Source organism: Vanessa atalanta, chromosome Z (assembly GCF_905147765.1).
Source record: "Vanessa atalanta chromosome Z, ilVanAtal1.2, whole genome shotgun sequence".
NCBI lineage: Eukaryota > Metazoa > Arthropoda > Insecta > Lepidoptera > Nymphalidae > Vanessa > Vanessa atalanta.
In genome coordinates this window covers 7,599,685-7,626,254 of record NC_061902.1, presented here as the reverse complement: position 1 = coordinate 7,626,254, position 26,570 = coordinate 7,599,685, and the positions used below count along the sequence as shown (strand labels likewise).

Genomic DNA, 26,570 nt, shown 5'->3' with positions numbered 1-26,570 from the left:
GTTCACAAACAATAACCTTTAATGGTTCTAAAGTGGGTACCATCAACTATTACCTGTTCCAATTTAGCAGAACAGTTTAATGGTATGGGACATCCGATGTCGCCGATGGACGTAGGGTAGGTAACAAGGATGTTGCAATTCGTAAGTGATTGTCAATGAGTGGTTGACTAGCAATGAGTGGATCACTGTAAACAGTTCTCCCTCCACGCAAGCGCAAAGAGATGCGCGCGCATATATTCCCCAGCACGCTGTTCAAGTACCAGTCAATTTCTGAGCGGCGCTTGAAGCGCACGGTTGTAAATTACTTCAAATACGCACCGCACTACATACGCAAGATTCGCGCGCTACTTCGCGGGACTTTATAAAGGTACTGTTAATAAACTATTTATTTTGGAAGGTGTATGTGTGAGAATAGTTCGTGGAATATTATCTTAGGAAATGCAAGCGGTGCATGGCTAGAACAGTCCGTTGCATTGCGAATTGCATCATGCTCCGCCAAAATACGCGGGGTTACCATTAAAACGCTCGCGATTCCATCAAGATATAACTGCTATGCGAACTTTATTCAAAATCTAAAACATTATTTTTGGTGTCGTATTATTTGGAGAACGTTTAAATTTTGATCGAAGACAATATCAACTAAAGTAAAACTGAAGTTATCGGGTCAAAAAGTTAGTTTGAAGTTTGAAATATTGTTTTGACATTAACTATGCAAACGAGAAACGAGATGCATAGTTTGAACGAATATTCGTGATAAATTGGAAAATCATTCGTACATTACAAATTCATTCGATATTAATTCAAATATGTTATGATTGTTCTTTTATTAATAATTACCTGAATTCAAATCAAAGTCGTACATAGTTTTCATTATGTTAACTATGTAAACAACCTCATTTTTCCCTTAAGCATTTACTGATTACTATTCCGGGTCACATGAACACGCACTACCAAAGTGGTAATAAAGGAAAATTGTTAAACGCTACGTAATCACGATTTTTGTTTTCAATCAATGGAAATAGTTATCATGTACCTTTAACCTACTTCGGTCGTTTGTTGACTCTTGAGATAAGCGGCGACTTAACCAGAGTTTCTGAATATAAGAACATTGTTATATTAATAATTCTTCTTTTATATTCATAAGGTCATCCAGTGATGTAATAAAACAAAACCAACAATAATATTCCGGTCCTACAGCTGGCACCGAATTTTGTTGTCATGGAGACAATCGTTAAATAAGTGAAAACTATTTTTTGTGAACTGGTGATTTAATTCTGGCTTTTTTGACATATTCTTTTTTTTATACATTTTTATAATACTATTCGTTAGTTTAGTCAGATAGATTCTAAAGCATTAAACATAAGTTTCTTCTAAGAATTCAATAATTAAATATAGATTATTTAAATCGTTAAGATAATATGTTTGCAACAAATAAAATTAACAACATCGATATTATTACATGTAGTTAACCACAATGTTCAGTCTAATGAATGCTATTCTGATAAAATTATCTTCTACAAAGGAGGGCAGATACGTTTATTTATTTTTATAACGAGCTCATACTTGTAGCTTTATCCCTATTTAAGTAAGTAACTTAATAATAATTATAAGGAATCATCCATTATTAAAAAAAATGTAAAAAATAAAACAAAATCAGTCAAAGCAGATGAGCAGATTCGCTTATGAAATTATTATTTTTTTCGATATTAACGATAAGATACAAGTATTAATATACCATGATAAAACATTTGATAGAATCACAGAACGTAAATGAAGTCATTTCTATAATTTCAATATATATTTAACTGATCATTTAAATCAAATTAAGTCCGTATTTAAATTTCACAATTGATTGAATTAAACCTCCTATGTACGTAAAATTTATCTTATAAGCAACTAACGATATTAAACTATGTCAATTTAATTATGTTTAATCGTGTACCTACTTCAAAATCTATTTATCATTCTTTAAATATCACAGTCTAATATTGTTATTATATGTTTCATAATTAAAGAAATCTATCCGATGTCACTATTCAAAGTGCTTTATTCTATAATTTAAAACGCGATTATCTTTATTGAGTATTAAAAGAACAAATGGCTTAAATTATTTCAATTTCAACGTGTATCGTTCACGCGTAAACTACTAAAGTGCATTAAGATAAAGTTAAAAGGGTCACGCTTTCTCCGACGTCAAACTGTACATACATTTATATTATATAGATTATTGTGTAACTGTAGTCAAAAAAGTTCCGAACAATGTTTTTGGGTTCTGTATCGGTGGTTTTTTATATAATACTAATACTATTACTATTACAAATTATCTATAACGAGCTGTGAAAATGGAAAAATAAATGTCGGCTACATTTAGTATTTGCGATATATTTTTTACCGGAGTCGATATTTTGGTATAACTTTTTTTTGGTTCATTATTAATCAAAAAGAATAACTGCAATCATTTTTTAGTAAAAACGACAAAATACATTGTGTTATATAAACGTAATATTTTCATAAGGTAAAATTTTGTCGGTGTGTAGTATACATATATTATACGTGGTTATGCATGCGAACATAAGTAATGTTTCTCGACCATTTCTGTCACTATCATCAGCTGTTATTATGTAATAATTTATTGTTATTATTCGTCGCCACTTATACTTATGGATCCATATTTAAGGAATAGCTGTTCAGAACATCTACATTAAATCCTCCTTGCTGGAAAACAGTCGGATTATAAAAATAATTTCTAGTTTTGATCTCCATAGAGTTCGATTTTGTATGTTTTAAGATATTTTAAAGTGTATGTGTGTGTGTGTTATATAATGCACACATAACTATGTAAAGGGACCTGCGCTGTTTTCTTCTCAGTCTGTCTGGAGGACAAAAATATCATTCTAGGCGGATTTGTGTTGGATAAAATTAATTTGGTTTCGATCTCTAGAGAATATATTAATCCATCCACTATCATGAATTGGGGCTGTTGGTATATGCTCCTAGCCCTCTCCTCAAACAAGTTGAGGCCTAAGCCCAACAATGGGACATCTTAAAATCCTTACTTTTATAAAAACATTTAATCCACGTTGTATTATACTAAATAGCACTTAGCTCCATGTAGTATTTATCGTTCCCAGTGTCATTAAGTACAAAAAACGATTTAAGTGTAGTTGTGAGTGGCATTGGTTTGATTGATTGAACCCTCAACGCATATACACACTATACGGGGCTATAACGTTAGCTAGCATTAAGTCGAATTTGGTAATTCGACCTGGAAAAGGTAAAAATGGGGCCAAACTTTATAAGAAAAATCAATAACACTGCCGATGCTGCGGATAACTGTTACTTGTGATCTCTATCAGCTGTTAGTAAAGTCACTTAATCCTTACAATTAGGTGTGTTTATATAATTATACATAATACAGACGTACATGTACGTACAAAAATCTACAATAATAATAAAAATTCATATGCTACAACTATTTGATTTTTTTATATGGATCTTAAAGTCAGAGGTTCAATCCAGACTCTTTAAAAACAATCTATAGACTAAATTCGTACTGAATCTAAACAAACAAATTTTCCGTGCCATTAGTAATTCTCTAATAATAATAGACATAAATTACACAAAACATACAAAATTTGTCAAAGTTTATAACGTTATATATAAAACTGTAATATTTATAATAATATATGAATGAAATTAACGCTACCAAAATGCTGTAGTTATTATTAACACTGTATTAGATATTTGGCAATTTATCACGATTTCGTGTGAAAATTCATTGAGCTCCGCAGCTGAAGATTTGCGCCACGCTTCAACAGCGTGACCACCATCCATACATACTAATATTTCTATACAATATGTATATCTGTGACCACCATGGTACTTAAAGGTCATATGTAATGTTTATTTTTAAATTCAAGATCATAGCGAGTTGAATGAAATATTGTGTTTTTTGTTAATTATATTTCAAAAAAGTATTTAATACTTTATTTGTAAATGACCTTGCAAGAAAGTGTTTTAAAGGTATTATTTTAATTTTTTGTTGAAAATAGGTGTCGTAATTTAAAAAAAAAAAAGATTTCTTCGAACCGTTGTAATTAAATCATTTATCCAACAATATGATACATTATGAATAAAATATACATTTATCAAATAATTAAGAAAACATAGTATATTCAATATTCACGCGAAAAAATCTTTATTAAAATTGGACAAATTTATAATTACGTCGATAATTAATTATATTAGTCATCGCGATTTGCAACCAGTAAATGAGTAATTCATTCTAATTCAATTGAAATTACAAAAGTTTTGAATAAAGACAATGAAAGGGCATGATAAGAGACCTGATTCATGATTTAGTTTCGATACACAAATACGTCTGGCCCAGAGCTCCTTAATAATTTCAGTATTAGGGCAGTTCTTATATAACCTATATAGGTAATATAGCTATATAGGTAATATAGCTATATAGGTAATATAGCTATATAGGTAATATAGTCGTCGTATTGCCTCCACGGGTCAGAGGAGGGTTGGACAATTATTTGCTCGTGATCGAAATTGAGATTCAACTGGGAAATGCTTGTAGTATTCATCATATGAGTATATAATTTTAACTTGGATATATTACGTAAATTATCAATGTTATTATTTCGCACTATATATTGAACATTAATATGATTATATTCAATAAATACACCTACGATTCAATATTTGCATATTATTTAAAATAATTCTTGTAAAAAAAGTATCGGTATGTTTGAAAATTTCACAAAAGATAATTAATTAAATATAACATTTTCCTTTTAACAATAATTTACAATCACGTTACGGACGCGTGTGGTCGAACGAGTAAACTTCAATTACTCGGGATCGGAAACCGTAAAAATAAAAACAGTCGTGAATCATCGGTGTTCGGTCACGCACCTTCACACCCTTGGCTTATATCTGGTTCAAACTTTCCATACGAATGCTATTTATACTTGCAAATAAAGCTGTCATACCATCGCATTCATTTTAGCTCACGGTTTAACACTGAACATTTCGGTTCATTTACATGAAATTTGTATTTAATATACAATAAAATAAATTAACAATAAAATTACAATGGTTTATTACTATAAATGATTTACTTAAATCTAATGTATCTAAAAAGGAAAAAAAAAACATTTCGTTTTTAGTTTAAACTCTAATACTGAAAAAATAACAAATTTCATATAAATATAATGAGCTCACTAATATAATAATCAGACATTTAAAAAATTTATATATACCTAACAGTTCGTACGCGTCCCGCAAATGTGATAAATCCTTCACACATGAGCTTAAAACCGAAGGTGAAACTCATTTGTCGGAACTTTATAAATCTTAATCCTTTTATGGAATTTACACAAAGTAGCATCCTTTAATAGCCCAAAGCTGGACTAAAACCCTCTTAGATAAACATTTGGATTTTATTCTGCACTCTGGACTGCAGCTTAAAGGACGGATAAACAGACTAAATTTTATTCTCATAATGATTGCTTTCATAGCCTTAATGAAGCGGATAATTAATAAACTCATAGTAATTACATAAAAACTCAAAATCCACGTTTTCTTACAAATAGATAATTTCGGCTTCGTCTTTATTATAATTAATTAGGTTAGTTAACTAATTATAGAATAAAACTTTTCTAATTAGATCAACACACGTGATTATATAAACTGTCTATAACGTTGGAAATATTGTTTTCTTAATCACTTTAATTATAGTTAAAGATCGTACGTTTTTGTTTCACAAAACCAACTACAACGGCTACACGTGTCGAGTATTTCGTCACGTGCTACATTTTTTAGTTGATTCGAATACTCTTAAGATTTTATCGGTTATATAACTAAGAACCACTAAGAAGTATGTAGGTATTTATGTATATACGCAGTAAAATCGAACTAGTCATTCATTCGGAAAAATATTTTTGTATTTTGTAAACACGTTCTGTATATATAAATAGTTTTAGTAATATTCGTATTCATAATAATTTTTAAATTACAATGTTTATGAAAGAGAATCTTTATTAGCAGCCTGTATGTATCCCACCGCTTGGGTAAGGGGTCCTATTCTTCTGATGAAAGGTTGATCTTATTACATTAATCAGTCATACATTCCGACCTTTTTTCCTTACGATAATAATAATATCCTTTACCGCCGAGTTGAGATGAATACACACATACAAATTAAACATAATTTAATAGAAAGCGTTGTTTGCCTCACAAATCTCGATATAAATACACGTGTTCTAGTCTAGATTATTGTAATGAGTAAAATATAATCCTACTACACTGTCTTCAAATTTATCATAAAAATAAAATATCAACGAATAAATGAAAATATTAAACAACGTGCCTTTATTTATCCTTGAAGCAAAGCGAATAAAATCCAACACCGAAATTATATGCAAATTTTCAGGTCAATCGTTTACGTGAAACTGGTATTAAATTCAGTAGCAAGAATTGGTCCCACATACTAAAAGGTTGTTTTAAATCAAAGTTTGTAAGAATGTAAATATTTCCTCTGTAGAGAAGAATTTCATATAAATATTTAAGAAAACTTGAGTTCGCCCGCGGTCGATATTCGTCGATAATCGTTATTGATAACTTTAGGAAAACATAAATGAATTAGCACGCTTCGAGTATTATTTGCTCTATTCCAATTTAATCTTTTTTTTTATTAATTACTAAATCTCTTCATCGGTAAGAACAGTATTACAATAGTAAAAAAAAAAAACTATAATAAACACTCAAATAAATAACATTTACGGACACTGGAAGGACCGTAGACAACTTATAAAAGCTGTTTTTATAATTTTTATTTTGTTAATTACTTTGTAGGTGTGATAATATTCAAGTTTATCAGATGTCCTTAAGATGGTGAAAATCTTGTTGAATGATTGACGATTCTCGTACAGTTTAAACTAGTAAAATTCGTTTTAAAAAAATCTTGTCTTGTTTCTTTATATAAAAAATACACTATAAATAGAATCACTGTTGTTATTTTCATTAATATCCAACTGAAGTTTCTGAACGTTGTTTTTTAAAAACTATATTAATTTTGATATCAAACCTTGGCCCGTAATAATCCTGTATCATATTATTGAAGAATATTGTTACAATTGACCGTGACTTTTTATCATATGTAAACAAAGAATAATCCTTGTACGTTAAACGCTTCGAAATACAAAAGTAGGTTATCACATATGTCCTTCAATGTAATGATTTTTTTTTAATTACAATGATAACATCGATCAATGGCCGGTGCCACTTATAAACAATTACATTTTGTCAACAAGGTTTATTCGCATTGTAATAATTCGTAATATTTTCTGTCAAATGTCTAAAAAAATTAAGTGACATTATTAGTGTTTTAATTTCGCATTATTGTTATATCGATTAAAAACGCACGTAATCAAAAAACCTACGTTGATGCTATTATCCCAGAATCCTCAAGTAAGAGGAGAGTTAAGAATATTTCGTCGTCAATAGCAACTGTTCAAAGTTTCAACTGTACAAATACAACAAACATGTTTTTTTAGATAAATCGTTTTTCTACATTTTACAGTTAGTTAATTATATTAAGGAAAGACGACATATCGAACAAAAGAACACAATCTGATCGCTTATTTTGCCCTTGACTGAGTCTACCTTACAATGTCAGGGACCAATCTTTTGGACACTGTACTGTATTCACTGAATGAATTATTTATTAATTAAATTAAAAATAAATAATTCCATAATTATGAAACGTACACGGCGTCGAAAGGAGTCCGGGGGCATTGTACCCAGGTGGCGCTATTACTTATTATAATTGCTAGGCTTAGTTTTTGAACTAAGTAAGCGCCCGCTCTTAGGTCAATTTCGCAGAGCGTCATTTAATATTTTGATATTATACGGTGACCATGACCTGCGTTACAAAATCGTGTCCTACAAATTCATACGCATTAGCATTAGATACGATTGAGACAGGTATTTGGAACAGACATGAAATAAATTATTTATTTATCATTTTTAAAGCAACTATATTTAATTTTCGATTTTATTAAAAAATAAATTAATTAAAAAGCAAATGAATATATCACGATTCACGAATATTATTTATAAAATATGAACAAAATACAAATATAATAAAAATTAATTATAATAAATAATAAAATAACACGGCTACTTTCATCACTTCGATGTTTTGAAAACGTAATAATTGTATATAAAGTAGTCATTTAACTAACTCACTTATCTGTTAGGTCGTCAAAATGTTCCATGACCCAATAATGCGAGTGACGCAATTTATTCCAATCCGTTAACTCTTAAATTAACATGACTATCTATAATAAGCTTTTTTTCCATGCCGTTTCTTTTGCATTCCGTGTTTAATGGTCTTGTATTTCCTCCTACTCATTACAACAATAACACAGTATTACTGTGATTATAAAGTATGCAGTTAGATAGTAGTGCACGTGCAATGAATTTTATCAATTATTAATATTTTATTTCATTTGAGCTACTACTTACAATACACACTATTAGATATGTGTTATATTAATTATATTTTATTGATAAGATATAAATAAAATGTCTGTATAGTCTTATCAGATTTGTAACCTTAATTTCGATAGCAATTATCTGTTCGACTTGTATTTTGGCTGCTAATTACTTTTTGACATGTGTAAGTAAATTAAATTGTTTTACAAAGTAAGCTCAGTGAACGTACTGTTGCTTCTCATTAGGTCAAGACCGACTCGTCTCAGATAGCATCGTGTGACGCAAGAGCATATTTCACGAACATTACTGTACTTTTACTTGAATGTTACTTAAATAAGTGCAATATCTATTATTTTCTTAAACATGTATATAAATATGGTATATATATGTAAGAATTTTCAACCATTCCTTACATCACCAATGCGAGACCAACCTTGGTAACCAACTTGTTATGTCTTATGTCTGTATGTATTTACACTGGTCACTCACCCTTCAAACCAGAACCCAGCAACACTAAGTATAATATAAGTTAAGTGAATACTTTTTACCAGACGGGCTTGCACAAAACCCTACCGAGTTCTAAATCTTTACTCACATACATTTAAGGTATATTGTAAGGTGAGTTTAACCTTCTAACGTTTGTCGTTTTTAAATATAAAATTATGATAATGTTTTGAGTGATGTGTTTTTTAACACTGTTTCGACTGAGTTCACAATGCATGTACAAATTAGAGTCGTTGGCATGCGTCAGAGTTCATGCATCTTTCACGTCATAGCTTACAGTGCGGGAGATTCATTTTGTATATTTTTTCGTATCACGCCGTCTTTGTTACGTATTCACGTGATATTTATACTTCATGAAGACTTGGGAGTTTATTCGGCGTGTTCCGGCAGAATAGAATATGAATAAGGGAATTATAGTAAGCGCATCTCGCAATCGAACAAGTAAATCGCCTTAACCAAGCGTGTTGTGGTATGAACCAATATGATTATTTCTAAGGAATCGACGGACGAATTTATGAATTTAAAGTATAAATATAAATTTCTATAATATACAATGAAATGATGAATCACTCTCTTCGTATAAACGGATATTATGAGGAAATCCTCATTAAATGTTCAAAGCGACCTATGGAGAAACGCTGTTTTTGCGATAAATTTTAAAATTATTATTATACTAAAATTAGCAATCGTATAACTTTCTGACATTTCACGATCCTGTTCCGCGGTGAGTTTCGAGTTCATTCTAACAGAGTCACTATAGAAGCGTATTCTAAAAGAATTACAGTATTTGATAAATAAACAATATCATCAATAAATTATGAGGATAATATCTATATAATGCTTTTAAATGCTATTTGCGCTTGACTGGTTTTGCATAAAATATGAATAGCTAATTGTATAGAACCTTCGTATCGGTGAGTAATTTTGCTTTTTACGGAATATTTATAAATATAATTGACGGGAGATCTTGAAACCAACAGATTTTCCTTTGTCCGCGACCGCATCTTGATGTATTTGTAAAAAAACGTAAGAATAATCTTGTTTATCATCGTTTCGTTCACGATTTTCTCACAAGAACAAAATGAGTTTGGAAATTTCCCTTCATAAAGGAGTTGAATTATATGATGTTTTATTTTATATTCGTGTATTTATTTTGTAATTTAAGGCGTTGTGCTTGTCCCGCTAAAATATTTTATTTCAGCATATATATGCGTCTCATAATAAAATAGGTATTTATTTCGTATTATCATTTTGAATAATGTGTTCTCACATTAGGTCATTAATAGTTAGTAGAGATAAGGCGAGTGAATATAGTTATTGTAATAACAGAACTAGGAGTGTGTTAAAGGATGCTTTGACCCCAAGGTCGCATTTAATTAGGGCTAGAAATAATACAGTCACTCTTTGTAAATTGTTCTCAATTGAATCCTCTACTATAATATATACCTAATTATCATTATATTTAGTAAGAATTTATAATTCATTGTTCGAAAAATATTTACTGTTCAAACGTTAGAACGCTAAAAAAATTCAAGAAAATACACTAATTTTGTCTAACACCGATGTATTATTCTAATTTCTAATTGTTATTTATTTTTTTAAGTACAAAGTAAAATAATTGATTAAAATGTGTAGTGCCTGAAATATCTCTTTCCTATCACCGTATACAACCGTATTTAAAGTACAATACAATAATATCTCTACAAGAGATGATGAAAATTTCGAGTAGAATTTAATCACATAATATTTATATAAATGCGAACCATTTTTACATTTATTGCTCTTAAAAAGAACATTGTTAGGTTAAGGTTGTTACCGTGTTAAAGTGATAACGAGCAGATTTGCTTCTTTGTTTACTTACGTCTTCGTTATTTTGTTATCAAACATGTTCTAAAATTGGATTACTGTGTGATTACAACCCACACTCGTGGTACGTTAAAAAATGTGGTATTTCATCGCAACTCGTTTCTGTAGTTCCATAATCTTTACATATATTACCAGAATTGTTTGTGCTGGTGTGCTTTAAAGAATGACCTAGTTATGATGTTAATAAACAAAAGGGCCTTAAACCCAAATTTCCGTACCTTTTTTTTCTTACCGCGTACATTCCGAAACAAAGGATTCGCTTGTATGTCTCACCTGTGCTTTGACAAAGTCCGTATATTTAGTTATGTAATATTCAATTATAAATTATACAATAATACTTAAATGTAATAATAACAATTATAATAGTTTTACTATATGCGTTAAAGCCAAAAACAAGTGAATCATGTTGATATAGATAGACAATATACAAATATACACAAAGAAATATTAATTTATAAATCTAATTGGATTACAGTTTTTGATACTCGTGTTAGTCTGTCTTCACGCTCATACCAAGCTATCCCTAATCAAGCCATCACCATTGCCTGAGATCTATACTAGGTCAAGCCGTTCATTCGCATTCCCTGGAATATTTCAAACAATCGAAAACGATGAAACAAAGAATGTATTTAAAAAAGGATAAGGTTTAATAAAGCTACCTAACGCATAACAATTTATTACTGCAAGTAATTATGAGATACATAATGTATAAGGCGATGCACGAAGATCCTTTAAAGTGCTCGTTCCATACGAATGCATGAATGGTTTAAAGCCGGTCACGCTGAACACCTATAATGCTAATCAATCAGCTGTCACGCATACTGATTCGTGTTGTTTTTGTAGTAAGCGCGGTTCATAAATATTTTTATGTAAATTTAATTTTAGTCGAACGAAGGTTACTTGAATTTTTGCCTAATTTAGTTCCGATTTTATGACCTGTCTAGGACTGGACGTTGAAGGCCGTTTGCTTTGTTTTATAAATACAAATGTTAAATAAGTATTTTACGTTTTTAATGTCGACGTTGTTACAATTTTTATTTTACAAAAAACCTTCATTCAAATAAAAATTGTAATAAAAATCTTTTTGTCAAGTACTAAGTACCTACATTATATTCCCAAGATACAATGCTTAGCTGGCAGAATACCGTTTTAATTATTTCAGGAAGGCTGATGAGTTAATAGTTATTAGGTAGCCTGATAGTAGGTTCGTCCATACACAATGGCACTCTAAATATAAACAACTTATTACACTGACAATGCAACGCCTACCACTGACCTGAGGTCCTTCACAATACTTTGACCGACTGACTATTGTGTTATCTATTAACACCGGTAGTCATTAAAACATAAATTTAAATTTACCATTAGCTCATATGCTCATAAAACCGCCACGTCGTCGTGATTCACATTTCTGTAAACTTATCGCTCTGGTGTTTAATTTCTTTAAATATTGAAATATTGTTCTAAATAATTTCCAGTGTATGGTCAAAGTTAACAACTTCCATTAATATAGTGTAATTCGAACGGTTGTTTACATTTTATGTTATGCAATTGACACGTATGTTGTCGCTGTAGGCTTTTAAATTTGAACATGTGCCTTTGTCTATTTTTTTTTCTTAAATTTTAAACATTAATAAGTAGACAGGTGTTCGGCCTCAGTCCGAAATTCGAACACTATAAGTATTTAATATTTGAGGAAAAGTAATGTATGATTTTGCATGTTACGATTTTTTTTCTACTCTTTTTTTTAAATTGCCTAAAAGCTAGCCATATGCTTCCCGAACAAATTAAAAAAAAAACAATATTAGTTTTGTCTTATATATAGAATCAAAGACGTACTATTTAACACATACAAAGTTTTAAATAAAATAATATTTATGCAATAATTTATTACTTATTAAATAATACACCGTAGATTATTTACACCTGTGTCCCGCAGCAACCACGTTATCTAATATAGATATATACTAAACATATCACAAAGTTAAATACTCCAAAAAGATAAAAAGTAATGTTGAGATTAGTAAAGGATGACAATAGTATAAGCGGTTCCTTTATGTATTGATTACAAATATGATTTATGATAGTATTTCTTAATATCAGTATTTATTTTTGTAGAACAACTATTTGGTTTATTAATATTTTGTTATCTAACCGCTGCTATGGATTTCGTTTACATTGATATTAAATCATTTTTATTGCTATAAATAAAACTCTTTAATACTCCGGTTGGGTATTAATAATAACAATTAATGTGTTTTTTTTTTAATTTTATATTGATAATTTATAGCACTTGCTTATTGAAAGACAACGTAAAGATTACCTGTTCGGAAAATGAACTACAAATATCTGATAGAAACTCAGCGGATCTTATCTGACATATTTTTATATGCTTCAACATTAGAAATAATCTGAAGTCAAAGAAGAAATCTTTGAACTCACTTATTATAATCCTTTGCACAGAACCGATATTAGCATTCTTAAAATGGTATAAATTTTAGGTATAAATTTTTTCAAGTAATTCATTTATATATTAAGAATGAATATTTTAGGACTTAAAATTTTCGAGTATCATTTTTAAAATGCATAAAGAGCGAGAAGATTTAAGAAGTTAGGAAGCACTCATTTCGCTAGCGGAAACTGCGGCTTAAGTGATAAGCGGATTGTTGCCGAATTTTTGACGTTCAGTAAAATACTTTTGTGAAAATATTATTTCATATTTCAATTACCGGTCACTACTTCTCCTGTGAGAAGTCAAAATAATATTAATTACTATTAATTTCTCCACTCGATTATTAACGCAAATTTTAAACTATCAAAAGTGACATTTGTATATTTACATATGTATACCTGTCAAAATACATAACTAAGATTATTATTGAAAAAAAAGCATCTCATTATAATTTATTAAGGAAGTTTTAAGAAGATCACAATAAAATAATACAAAACAAGGAGTGACTTATGATAGTATTGTGTTAATGAAACGGAAGATATGAAAATGAAGAGAATCATGTAATTTTATATTCGTGATCTCATTAGACGGACGCACGCAATAGCAGATGATTGCTGTTATCAATCTGCATGCCGCGCTCAGTAATTGTGTGTTGCGCTTGTCACAATATTTAACGTACAGTCGACAAAAAACAATCGTATTAAGAAGTAGTAATAGTTTAAAAGTCATCTACATTTTTTATTTATCTATATGTATTTGTATACTATTTGTATATTTTGGATTTTGTCTTAACAATTCTATACCGTAAACTATATGCCCAAAGTTTACCGATAAGTATTTTTTCTAAATCTTTTGTCTTCGTCGTAGGTATACTATCACTTCAACCTCGGCGTTCAAATGTGCCGTCTACGTGATGGGCTATTACAGTGCAATGGTGTTGCATTTGTATTGTGTCCATAATGGACCATCGTGTAATTGAGCAATAACAAAGTAAACGAGATACATGCCCAGTCGCTGTGATGGAATGGCTTTGAATATTTAATGACCGCTCGGCTTATACAGAATATTCATAAGGAATCCTTGTTGATATCGAGCTTAACCGGCATACCTATTTCATATAAATTAACTTATATTAAACTTTTATTAAGATTTTTTATTACATTTCACTCTTCTACTGTTTTAATTCTATCCTTGAAAATATAATTAGTTTTGAAGTATTGATATTTGCATATCGGTCCATTTATGTTAGTATCAACATTGTTTATGCACTATAATATAAATTATCAGTTATCAATATTCATGTTCATTGAACTAAATATGGTTCAGTCAGATGATATCGGAGGAACGTGGGTTTCTCATTTACTGCAATGACTGTAATCTGAACGATCTGTGGTCATAAAGCCATACCAATTAAACCATAGTATCTGGTTGAAAACCACATGTTAGGCGAGTGCTATCTTGATGAAATCATTAGGTATATAAGCGAATACATTCAACAACTTTTGTACAATTTACTTAATATTATAACAGATTTAAAAAGCTGAAATTTAATAATTTATTAAAACAAATTATACGACAGCTAGACTAGAAATTTATGAAATCCTTATTCTTTTATGAAATTGTAAATCGGACTTCAACACAAAAATAGCCACCGAAGTAAATTCAACCAAATATATTCTTGATATTGAAATAGACATTAGTGGGAAACCATTATTGTTATTAACTCAATCGATATGATCAAATACGTATGGCATAATTAATGTTGTGAGTACTCGTAGTGATCGTGTGTCGCAATAGGTTTCCACGTTAAAAACAACAAAACAATTTATGTTAAAGCATATAAACAAATTGTATGATGTGCTTTAACATCAATAAATCCATAATAAAGGATGCTTCTGCTGCTTCGCTCAAAGTAATACTAAATTTCTGAATCTATGAATACATTTTCTGAATGCGGATACTATGGGTATTAATTATTAAATATAACCGAAATGCTCTGGTGCAATTTATTTATAAACTAAATGAGAAGTGTGCTTAGCAAGAGAATATTAATAAGATGTATTTATTACATTTGTTTATCATTATGTCTTCAATGAGAAAAATAAATAATTAAAAATGATTTCAGTAATAATTTTATTGTAAGACATAGAACAATAATTATTTGGCGATATATATAAATATATAGCTTACTTATTTAAATAAAAAATACAGTAATAGATAAAAATAGTTATTATTAGTCTGCCTTAAAATATGCTGTCGTGGAATTTTCTGTAGGCTTTTTTTAAGACCTACAAGATCCCTAGTACATTATTTTGTCCCTCCTAAGGATTTAAGCTTACGACAATTTTTTTGAAAAAACACATGCATGACACTGCCGTTTTGTACAAAATAATAATCAATTATATATGTATGTACCTTTCTGGTTTTTGCTCTTTCTTTCAATAAACACAGTCTTAGATTATGTGTAGTTTAGAAGCAGTAAGCGGAGATACAGATAGAGGCAGGAAGCGATTTTGTTTAATACCATTTATAGATGTGCTATTTCCAAAAATACAGTAGGTCAAAAGATAGACATGTCACAATCTAAAATTGCATTTATTCTAACAGCTGGAATCGTCCCGAGGTTAGAATACGTAAATCTTAAACGAAGTTTGCGGTTTTAAATCCCAGCAAGGAACGCTGAGCTGTCAAATGCTTCGTATATATTTATAATTCGCCTCGTGTTCGATGGTGCAAAAAACAGCCTGAGGAAATAATCAGGTACCTATCCAGATTCCAGATATTGGCCGAATTTCTTCTACATAATTATCTATTTGGGAATTGTAACAACGTGCCCCTCAAGAATGGAGTAGGCCTTTCCCACCTTCAGTGGGATTTTTTACAGATTATATATATAATTTGTGAATGATATAACGTGTTTATTTGTCGATTTCTTAATCTAGGGACGTTATTTTATTAATAAAGGCTAATTACGTTCGTCGCGTATTACCTAGATTCCTATGTTAGATAATATTTTACGTATAAAACACCTTTAGCCAATTTTTAACGTTATAGATGCGCTTGGCAATTGTACAAAAGATTATCTAATTGATAATGTCATAATATATTTAGTTCGTATCGTTGGCAAAAGTTTATATATGTTTTTTAGTGTGTAGTTAATTGATTTTGAATATGTAATTTCTATTCTTATTTCAAATATTTCTAAAATAAAAAGACAACAATAAAATGTTGATAAATAGTAGTCCAAGTAGTGATATTATTAGTGGAATTTCGTATTAGTCATCATCTTTGTGTTCTTTGTTTAAAAAATGGTAAATTTTAACATTCTGTGACGTCACTACGACGTTGGGCATGGTGCCAATCCGTCACATTCAGTGTCTCGTGTCAGGGTCCAGTTTATTTACAAACGTCTAAAGTGCTATATTACAATACTAAGTTTCAGCCAAAAACCTTTCCAAATGCGCGTCTAAGCGGAAATTTTACAAACAATTTTACTGCGAATTTACAAAAAAATAGTAGGTATATCATATTAAGACATTTTTACACCTAGACATTGTATTGAGAGCTACGATAAATGTTTGATTCTTAATAGTATAGTTTTTTATTATCTATTATAAGTAAACTTCCCCAAACTTCCCTGTATCTTATTATTGAAAATACTGGTTAATACAAATCGCATGTGATATATTTATAATATCATGTTTTTTTAAGACTTCATGAAAAAAAACTAAAATAAAAAATCTAATTTTAGATTAAGAAATTATTTCATTCCATTTTATTGGCGTCAAAGTGTCGGTTAGATAGCCAGCTTGCTAGAACCGGTAATAATTGTATCATAAATGACAGTTGCGTAGTGTAGGTATTAGAATATTTAAAGTATGGTCAGGTACAGTTAGCGGCGCCTTAAGCAGTAAGTAACGTTTACACAAGATCAAAACATTGGCGAATGTACAAAATGATCGCGAGATTGTTTACATTTTTTGCCACACATCTTTGTCTATGAGACGTCTAGACATCGTTCATTTACCTGGTTACTATGAAATAGTATTTTTTTAGATAATGACGCGTTCCAGACTGTAGTGATGTATCATTTTTAGTTTTAATTTTAAGCGTTACTGTTTCTAATGATTTATTACAAACTTTTGTTGCTGTCATCATTGTTATAATTCATTAGAGAGTAAAAAAAGATTTTAAAAGGAGATTTTTACACAATTTAATATTAAATATATATATTTAATATTAATTTTGTTTGACTTTTAAACTTCTTTAAGCGCATTGAATATTATGAAATGCATATTTTTACAAATATAGCATACATACATACACAATTACGAAACACAATTTATAATTAGAGCCTCTTTATTGTCCAATGTCACTGAATGAATTTATTTTTACATTCACTTTAAAAATATTTATTTCAATCACGATTCGTATAACATTAAACAGACTTGATATACATTAATAATTGCAAATTGCAATTTCATATTGGTTGATTGCTAGTAATGTAGTTACAGAATTGATTTTAGTTATTGAACTAAAAAACTTTGATTGTATGATATCGATACTTGTGTGATGTGACCTTATATCAAATAATGTATTGACTTTTTAAGTAAATACGTTAAACCGACGTTGAAATGTATTTTTAAAACCTAAATAGTATACCTATACTATACGACTTTCGCGCTACTAAAGATCCAAAGAAACAAAGAGTAGAGATTAGCAAACCTTAGATTTATATACTTCATACGATCCTCTTATAGCTATATTATACATTACAAACAGTTCATGATTAATATATTTTTATTTATAACACAACCCTTTACGAACTTATATCCAATTTAATTTTACGCCCAAAATTTCGATACCAATTTTATAAAACTTTTTCACAAATTCATAATAAGCAACATAGATTATTCCAGATGTCAATTAAATGTCGAAGATGTTTATTTGTCTTTACGCATCCTGCGATTGTTATAGAATCGTATCTAACACATCTTCTATGACGGAAACGTTAACACTGCTAACGTGAACTTTATACAGGTTCGACTCAATCAGATGAATGATGTGGATGAATAGAATACGAACGAAAATAATAATTATTTTTTATACATTAAAAGTATTACAATAATCATTAATATCACAAGATGGTGTAATTTCAATGAAATTCTGCCATATGTGTGTCTACCAATAGGCAGTAGAGTAGTGTGGCAGAATAAGCTCTAGACATTCTTCTCAAAGGGAGAGGAGGCCTTCGCCCAACAGTGACATTTACAAGCTATTACTTGTATTTGATATTTGTCCTGTACACCTCTAACCCAGCTCTCCCTCCCAGCCCGCTTAGTCGTCTTAGTAACCCGGCCGCCTCTTGTGCATTGTCTTTATTCTACGAATACGTATGTTCCGTTTATCTACAATAAGGAGTACCTATGTGTACTGTATTGATTTTTGAATAATATGTTACACTGATATGTTTCACTGATTAGCACGATTATAAACATAAATTGTGCACATGAAAACTCAACGGTACTTAGCCGGGTTAGAAGTCACAATACGTGGCTAAGAAAATCAAGTGTTTCAGCTATTGAGCCACCTTGACTTAGCACGGCTATACTTGGATACTATTATAAAAACTGTTATATTTAAATTCCAGAAATTTAAAAAAAGCAATAGCGAACCGTTCCCCTATTCTCGTTGATTACTATGCATGAGAAATGCAAATATTATTTAACCTTTATTGATACTAATTAAATATCATAATTATTAAATGAAACCAATATGAATGAAGGCGAAATCTGATATAGGCATAATACTATTCGTCTTTGTATAACATAAATAAACCTTTATGAATATATTCTTCCTTATTTTTACATTGATTTGTCTTTAACCTTGTACATATATATATGTATATATGAAATTTAAAATTATTCAAATTAACATTGAAACATGATTTCGTTTTATTGATCGTAAATTCTTATCCTCCAATAATTTCGTTTTTTGATGCGCATTAAAATATATTTAATAAAATAAATAAAATATAAGTGTATTAGACAGTAATTAATAAAATTAATACTTACCTACATGCCTATATTGATAATTCACACCATATTTTTTTAAAAGTTTTTTATATTTCTGTTCAAATACCATTTACACTATTTTAACTGATAGTATACTATGATTTTTCTTCTCGTGAGAACAAGAATACGTATTTAAAAAAAATACAAACGAACAAACAATAGATTTAAGTATATTAATGTTCTCTTTATATCCGTATTGTTAAGGCGCCCGACTGTTTTAGACATTTTATAATTCACTCATAAATGTCAAGGAAAATATATTTAATACGTATTTATATGAATTAGATATCAAATAAGGTTTATGTCGACGTTATAAAATTACATATTTATATTTTCTGAATATAATATATATAAATGATGACAAGATTTCGTTCATAATTTTAATCTTAAGTAAATATTAAGATTTAAAAAAATATGTACAAAACTATATTTTGTTTTTCCTTTGTTTCAGGTTAATTAAAAAAAACACACAAGATGGCTGATTCAGGCCACGTCAAAATAGAAGGTGAGTCGAATTTACAATACAAGCTTTTGGTGTGTAGGTATAAACGTCAAATCTAAAAGTCATGAAACATTTATTTCGTATTTAAAATAAAATCCTTTGTTTCACACATAACAACGATATAATGAATCATGCCATTGCAGAAAGAGATACAGATTTTTTTTTAATAATCAGTTTTAAATCTTCTTAACGAGTTGAAATAACTTTTGTAATTTAATTCAAAGGAAAATAGTGATTTGTCACAATGACCGATTTCATTGAGGACCACAGAAAAGGTTAGTTGTTTTTGAATGACAATACACTACAAAAATGTGATATTGTGTATGTATTATAATTTGTTTTAAAAATATAAAAATAAATATTTCAAATAGCAATAATGAGCTGAGAATAAAATACAATTGATCTATTTAAAGGCCCTAATGAATAATAAGACTTGTATTTATGCCGCGTCGCTTTAGTGCTATGTGCACTAGTTTCTAAAATAACACTCTAAATACAATTTAATCCACAGATAATCCAAAGATTCTTTCGGGCCCTGTCCTGACCAACTCTCCGAACGCAGTATTATCCAAGACACTACTGGGTCGCTACAACGACCTTACAATCCCAGCTGATAGGATCTTAGCTACATACGTTTGGATTGATGGCACCGGGGAGCACATGAGATGCAAAGACCGGACTTTGAACTTTATTCCTAAAGTGCCAAAGGGTGAGTATCGCCTATTTATTATACTGATAAACAAACCATAGATTCGTACCGCCGCATATTCCATGCGATTTGCTAATAGCTCTATTTGTAGCTGTATATGTATTATGCAATACAAACAAATTTTGATTAATATATCCTTATTTAGAGTACAATAATGTTCCACTTTACTACGTATCTCCAATTTAAATAAATTTCCAAAGTTATGAAAATAACTACGCCGGCATTGAAAACGCATTTTTTCACCCATTATGAATACCATAGGTTATTTTGGATCTCGACCTATGATGTTACGTTAATTCAAGGTCTATGTGGTGTATCTATGTTTACGCCTGCCATTCAAATGGACTTTAGAATAGATACGTAACTTTTTAAAATTCGAACATTTACAACGATGTGAATGGTTGATATTTAAATAAATTATCATTATTACTCACAGAAATGTTTCCATTCATAAATATTACGACGTGTTAAACAATTGTCTATTGACATGTAACTGCGTAGATAAGTTATTTGCAAAATATAGATAAGCTATTGTCGTTCGTGAATCAGTTAGATTTACGAACACCATTCATGGCAGTTGTTATTGCTCGGTTACATCTCATTAACTATGAATAAACTATATTTTAATACGGTAGCTATTTGTTTTAAGATAAGTTATCCAATAGAGAATTTCCTCTATTAGTTAAAAATATATTATGAAAATGAGGCTCTTCAATTGCGTCTGTTTTTTATGTCACGCTATTCGAAACGTGTCCATCAAAATAATTATAATATAATTCTTAATAATTAAAAGTGATAAATACATATTATTATCTCAGCGGTTCCTTACGCTATTTTAACCCCTATACAATATTGCTAAATATAGATCGTTTATCGATGTAAATAAGCCATCAATTGTTCATAAGATGTGTAAAAGAAACATGTTTTTAATTCCTGATTTAATTCTATACACTATTTGTGTAACATATATATTGTCGCGCAAAAATAAACAGCAGTTAATAACTCTGCCATTAACGTATCGCTATTAACATGCGTTATAATAGTCCACTATCTACATGAAATATAACACTCCTGTTAAACAAGCGAGTTTTAATACGTCCGCATTAACTATTGTAATTAGCGCAGTTCGCGTAATTTCTCGGCCTTCAACACTTATACAGTAATATTTGTAAACAACTAATTATAAATAAAACAGTTTCGTTGGAAATTGCCGTAAATATCTATGATAGTATTATGTAAGACTTTCTGGTCGATAGAGGGTATGAATTAATTTGAAAACTATTTTATGATGTAGTTTTTCTATAATTGAATTATATGGTTCTTCTTAGAAGATTTTGAAAATATATAGTCATGTTTATTAACATCTAAATGATGTAAGAGCCATATTTAATATGTTGAATAGTGTTGCATATGATAACGATGTTTGTAACACGGCTTGTATCTTTCTGTCATCGGGAATTTGACATTTCGAGGACAATGGATAGTGTAACAGTAAACGCTATTAAATGTTGATTAGTATAATAGACCTATTCATTCGCCCCGAAGACGCGCCCCTCCACTCTAAATTAAAACACAGATTATATTTGTTTATCCATAATTTAGTGAAAAGATCTTTATTGGGGCAAGTGTGTGATTTTACAATTGATATAAATAATTGTAGCTAAGCTCATACGAATAGCCGAAGATATGAATGAGAAATACAGATGTAACCTATGGAAAACTTTTGAAAACACGTATGAAAAATTCTATTTACCGCCATATTTTTTCCCGAAGGATCTAGAACAGTTGTTCGATGTTCAATGCAAGCGGAGAGAGCACTCGAACCGGGATAGCTTTGATGAGAATTTAAAAGGTTTCATACTAATATAGACTTCAGCAGACGTAGAAATGTTGTTTTACCGACGATTCATTCATATTGTCTGTAGTTAGCTTCGGTTCTTACGTAATCATTGAAAAAAAGTAGTTTAAGTAGTTTTAATAAATTTAGTGTAGAATCGAGATTATGCCCTCGAATAGATTTGAAAGTGATTGAAAAGCTATTGTTTTTGACTTAAACGAACCAAAAACGACTCTTGGTAATCAACTATCCTATACAATAGCAGAAATTAATAATAACATTTCCTGAATTTAGGATGGATTTAATATTTTAGGCTTCTTTATTTGATATGAAAACGATTTGAAAAATTTTGCATGTAACGGATGACATTTTGCGACACGTTCATCCACCAACCCGCATTGATACAGCGTCGTGTAATAAGTTGAAAAACCTTCTCCGCAAGGCCTTTGTACAGCAGTTCATTATTTACGAACTGTTTATTTATTAATTGGCACATATATAAATATACATATATATTTAATTCTAACAGTGTGTTTTCAAATTATACAATGCACTATTTTGTACTAAGTCAGTTTTCGGAGGACGCAGTAATGTTAGGCGAAAACGAAGGTTACGCTAGTAGTGAAACCACATAGCTTAACTTTTTATTATGGACAATAGTAAATATCGAAACGTTTAGTTCCATGTTTAATCGGCTTAAAGGTGGAACTAAACAAACATAAAAATTTATGAACACAGATTTATGTAGATATTCACTTTGGCAACTGTAGCGAATCTTAGCTACTTAGGTACCTATATAGATTTACGCTAGAATTAGAATTCTGTAAATAATTTGTATGGTAATCATGTGTTAAATTGCTGAGCGATTCTGAAATGTTATTACAAATAAATATTTTTATTTAATATAAATTAACGCATTACGATTCTTTAAACAGGGAATAGGTACTTAATATCTATTGTGCTTCTGATACTTATTATTGATAAATAATATAATAAATTTTCTTATGCATAATATAGATTTGCCGGTATGGAACTTCGATGGCAGTTCAACAGGACAGGCTGATGGCCACAACTCAGATACGTTCCTCGTTCCACGCGCCATGTACAAGGATCCCTTCCGTCGTGGCAACCACGTCCTCGTGATGTGTGACACTTTCAAGTATAACATGGAGCCTACAGGTTATATAACATTTCATCAACCATCGAATATGAATTAAAGTGACTATAACCTAAAGTTGAATTTTTTTTTAAAACGAACAGTTTGAAGGGTCATAATAGTTTCCTTCGAAATGATAGCCATTTGACCGCAAATATACGACCGACGGAAAATTTACTAACATTTGCATTATGTGATTACAGAAAGCAATCACCGCGTGAAATGTCAGGAAGCGTATGACATATGTAAGGACGACGAGCCATGGTTCGGTATTGAGCAAGAGTACATTCTCTTGGATTCGGATCTGAGGCCCTTCGGATGGCCACCAGGCGGCTGCCCCCCACCACAAGGCCCCTACTACTGCGGAGTGGGTGCGAATAAAGTCTTCGCTAGGGATCTCGTCGAAGCACACTACAGGTACATATATAATTGTAATGTAGGTACAAATGTATATACAATTTATTTTAAGTTTTGATACAGAACATTGTAATATACCTTATTAATTTAAAATTAACACAATTTTATAGTATCTTTATTGCTTGAACTACTTAGTAAGTAATCGGAACGAAGGTCGGTCGATGATTTATTGAGTAACAGTTAACGTGAATCACTCGGTTAATAAGAATCGTATGGCTTTTTTTAGTAAATACTGAATTGTGTTTAACGAATGATTAACAGAAGCGAATAAAATGGCCCAAGCAGACAAATTTTAACATTTTGTACCAATTATTTTTACTAGGTGCTGCTTATACGCCGGTGTTCCGATTTCCGGTACCAATGCGGAGGTGATGCCATCTCAATGGGAATTCCAAGTCGGGCCCTCTGTGGGAGTAACAGCTGGGGACGACCTCTGGGTCGCTCGTTATATCTTGCACAGGCTCGCTGAAGAGTACGGTGTCATCGTATCCTTTGACCCCAAGCCGGTACAAGACTGGAATGGCTCAGGCGCGCACACCAACTTCTCGACTAAGAAGATGCGTGAAGAGAACGGTATCATGTAAGTAACCTGATAATTTCATAAATACAAAATAAATAACTTGCTCTCTATCAACTTTAAATAAGTTCACTGTCGGCCTTAATTTACAACGTGTTGATAATGTTTCGCAGTGAGATCGAGAAGGCTATTGACAAGTTGTCGAAGGTGCACATGAAGCACATCAAGGTTTACGACCCGCGCGGCGGTAAGGACAACGAGCGGCGACTCACCGGCCTGCACGAGACCGCCAGTATTAACGACTTTAGCGCAGGTTGGTACTACTTTTACATGGATCTTTCCCATTCCATTTTATTGGAACTTATTTTTGTTGTTTTAACTCAGAATTGATTTTCTTTTTCACAGTTTTTAATTTATTTCATCGTGTCTATTATTTAGTATGTAATATTAAGCGAAAGCAACTTCGTTCCAATCGGACGTTCCACAACACCACTTGTTTTATCTTAATTAATTACCAACTACAAAGCTTACAATCTACTGTAAAATATATACAAGACCCTTTTAAATGGTGTAAATGGATTTCAAGATGTATATATAATTGCAGGAGTCGCAAGTCGCGCGAGCAGCATCAGAATACCGCGTGCGGTCGCCGAGGAGAAGAAAGGATACTTGGAAGACCGCAGACCGGCTTCAAACTGCGACCCTTACGCTGTCGTGGACGCTCTCATGCGCACCTGCATATTGAACGAATAACATCGGAGTCGAAGGAATCACGCCGCTTCCACACGTGTCAGCTAGCACCGACAAATGCAGCACGACGATAAATAAATAAAAAAAGTATATAAATTGTCTATAGCACATTTTACATTTTTATACACAAGGCCTTATAAGAAATGTTGATCAAATTTTGTAATCTATGAAATAGTTTTTTTAAATGTTTTTACGGTTTTAATAATGCGCATTGATTGGTGTAAAGTTACATTTTACTTCTTGTGGTACGTGTTTGTGTGAGGGCTTGAATAATTGAAATAACGTTTAGGTAGTATGAATAGGAGTAGGAATATCGCTTGTAATTTTTTCTAATAGCAGATTAGAGATAAATTTTAACGAAATTAATGTTCCATTTTTTTTTTTTGTCTTAGCTATAAGCTACGATTAAAATTAGTAATCACAGCAAAATCACTGTATTAAGCTGTGACACGGACGAAGGCTAATTTTGTGCAAAAATGGAAAATTTTATCATATTAACCACAATTTAAAACTTAAGGACTGTTTGAATCTTACTATGCGACTCTACTTCTATTCGAACGATATGTTTTTCTGCCATTTTGTACGCGTGTCTTGAATTGAGAATAATATTTAGGAATTGATTTTTAACCATTATCGCAATACGAAATAGTAATTAATCGATAATAATTCGCTAGCACTCCCGCTTTAGGCCGACACGTGATAGAAGTAGTGCGTTACGATGGACCACAAGATATTATAAAATATTTAGAGAATATTTTTACGACTATTATGTGATATTTAAACATTAATTGTTACTTTCATGTTAAATAGTTTATTGTATACAAAATAACCACATATCATTATTTCTAACAAGTTCATTTTATTGCATAGCTAGATAGGCGAATCGATAATATATGATGAGTAAATCTGTCATTTCGACATTTTATACTAACATTATTAATTTTTTAATTCTAAAATACATAGATAACTTATTGTTTAATCCAATTATATGAAAATAAATATATCGTAGCTAAGAATATAGGGTGTAATTATGTCATGCCTAAACAATATATAAATATATTAGAATTAATAACGATGCCTTTTAATAAAACTTATGAAGAAAACCTAAACACCAGAGTACATATAAGCACAAATAGAATCGTATGAAGTAATGAATTATAGGTAATCTTTTTTAATTGCATGTATCCGATGTCTGGATTTGACAAATTTTATTTAAAGTTGTATATGAATATGTTATCACAAAACGTTATCAAAATAAATGATACTTCGTTGTTA

General features: G+C 30.5%; 1 protein-coding gene across 2 annotated transcripts; it reads left to right on the top strand.

Moving 5' to 3' along the window:
• The first annotated feature begins 234 nt into the window (after nt 1-234).
• Nucleotides 235-26,570, top strand: LOC125075781 (glutamine synthetase 2 cytoplasmic-like). Of its 2 annotated transcripts, none has more exons than XM_047687535.1 (8): nt 235-367; nt 19,859-19,912; nt 20,421-20,618; nt 23,473-23,634; nt 23,815-24,028; nt 24,351-24,608; nt 24,719-24,858; nt 25,150-26,570. In XM_047687535.1, exons 2-8 carry the CDS (start codon nt 19,882-19,884, stop codon nt 25,296-25,298), a joined length of 1,152 nt encoding a protein of 383 aa, XP_047543491.1. In that variant the 5' UTR covers nt 235-367; nt 19,859-19,881; the 3' UTR covers nt 25,299-26,570. The 2 variants fall into 2 exon arrangements, with proteins under 2 accessions (XP_047543491.1, XP_047543492.1); XM_047687536.1 differs by lacking the exon at nt 235-367 and adding an exon at nt 18,363-18,373.

Coding starts and splice junctions, on each gene's coding strand:
- LOC125075781 (XM_047687535.1), top strand. CDS start 19,882: ATGGCTGATTCAGGCCACGTCAAAATAGAAG. Junction 19,913..20,420: donor AGGCCACGTCAAAATAGAAG/GTGAGTCGAATT, acceptor TTTAATCCACAG/ATAATCCAAAGATTCTTTCG. Junction 20,619..23,472: donor TATTCCTAAAGTGCCAAAGG/GTGAGTATCGCC, acceptor TGCATAATATAG/ATTTGCCGGTATGGAACTTC.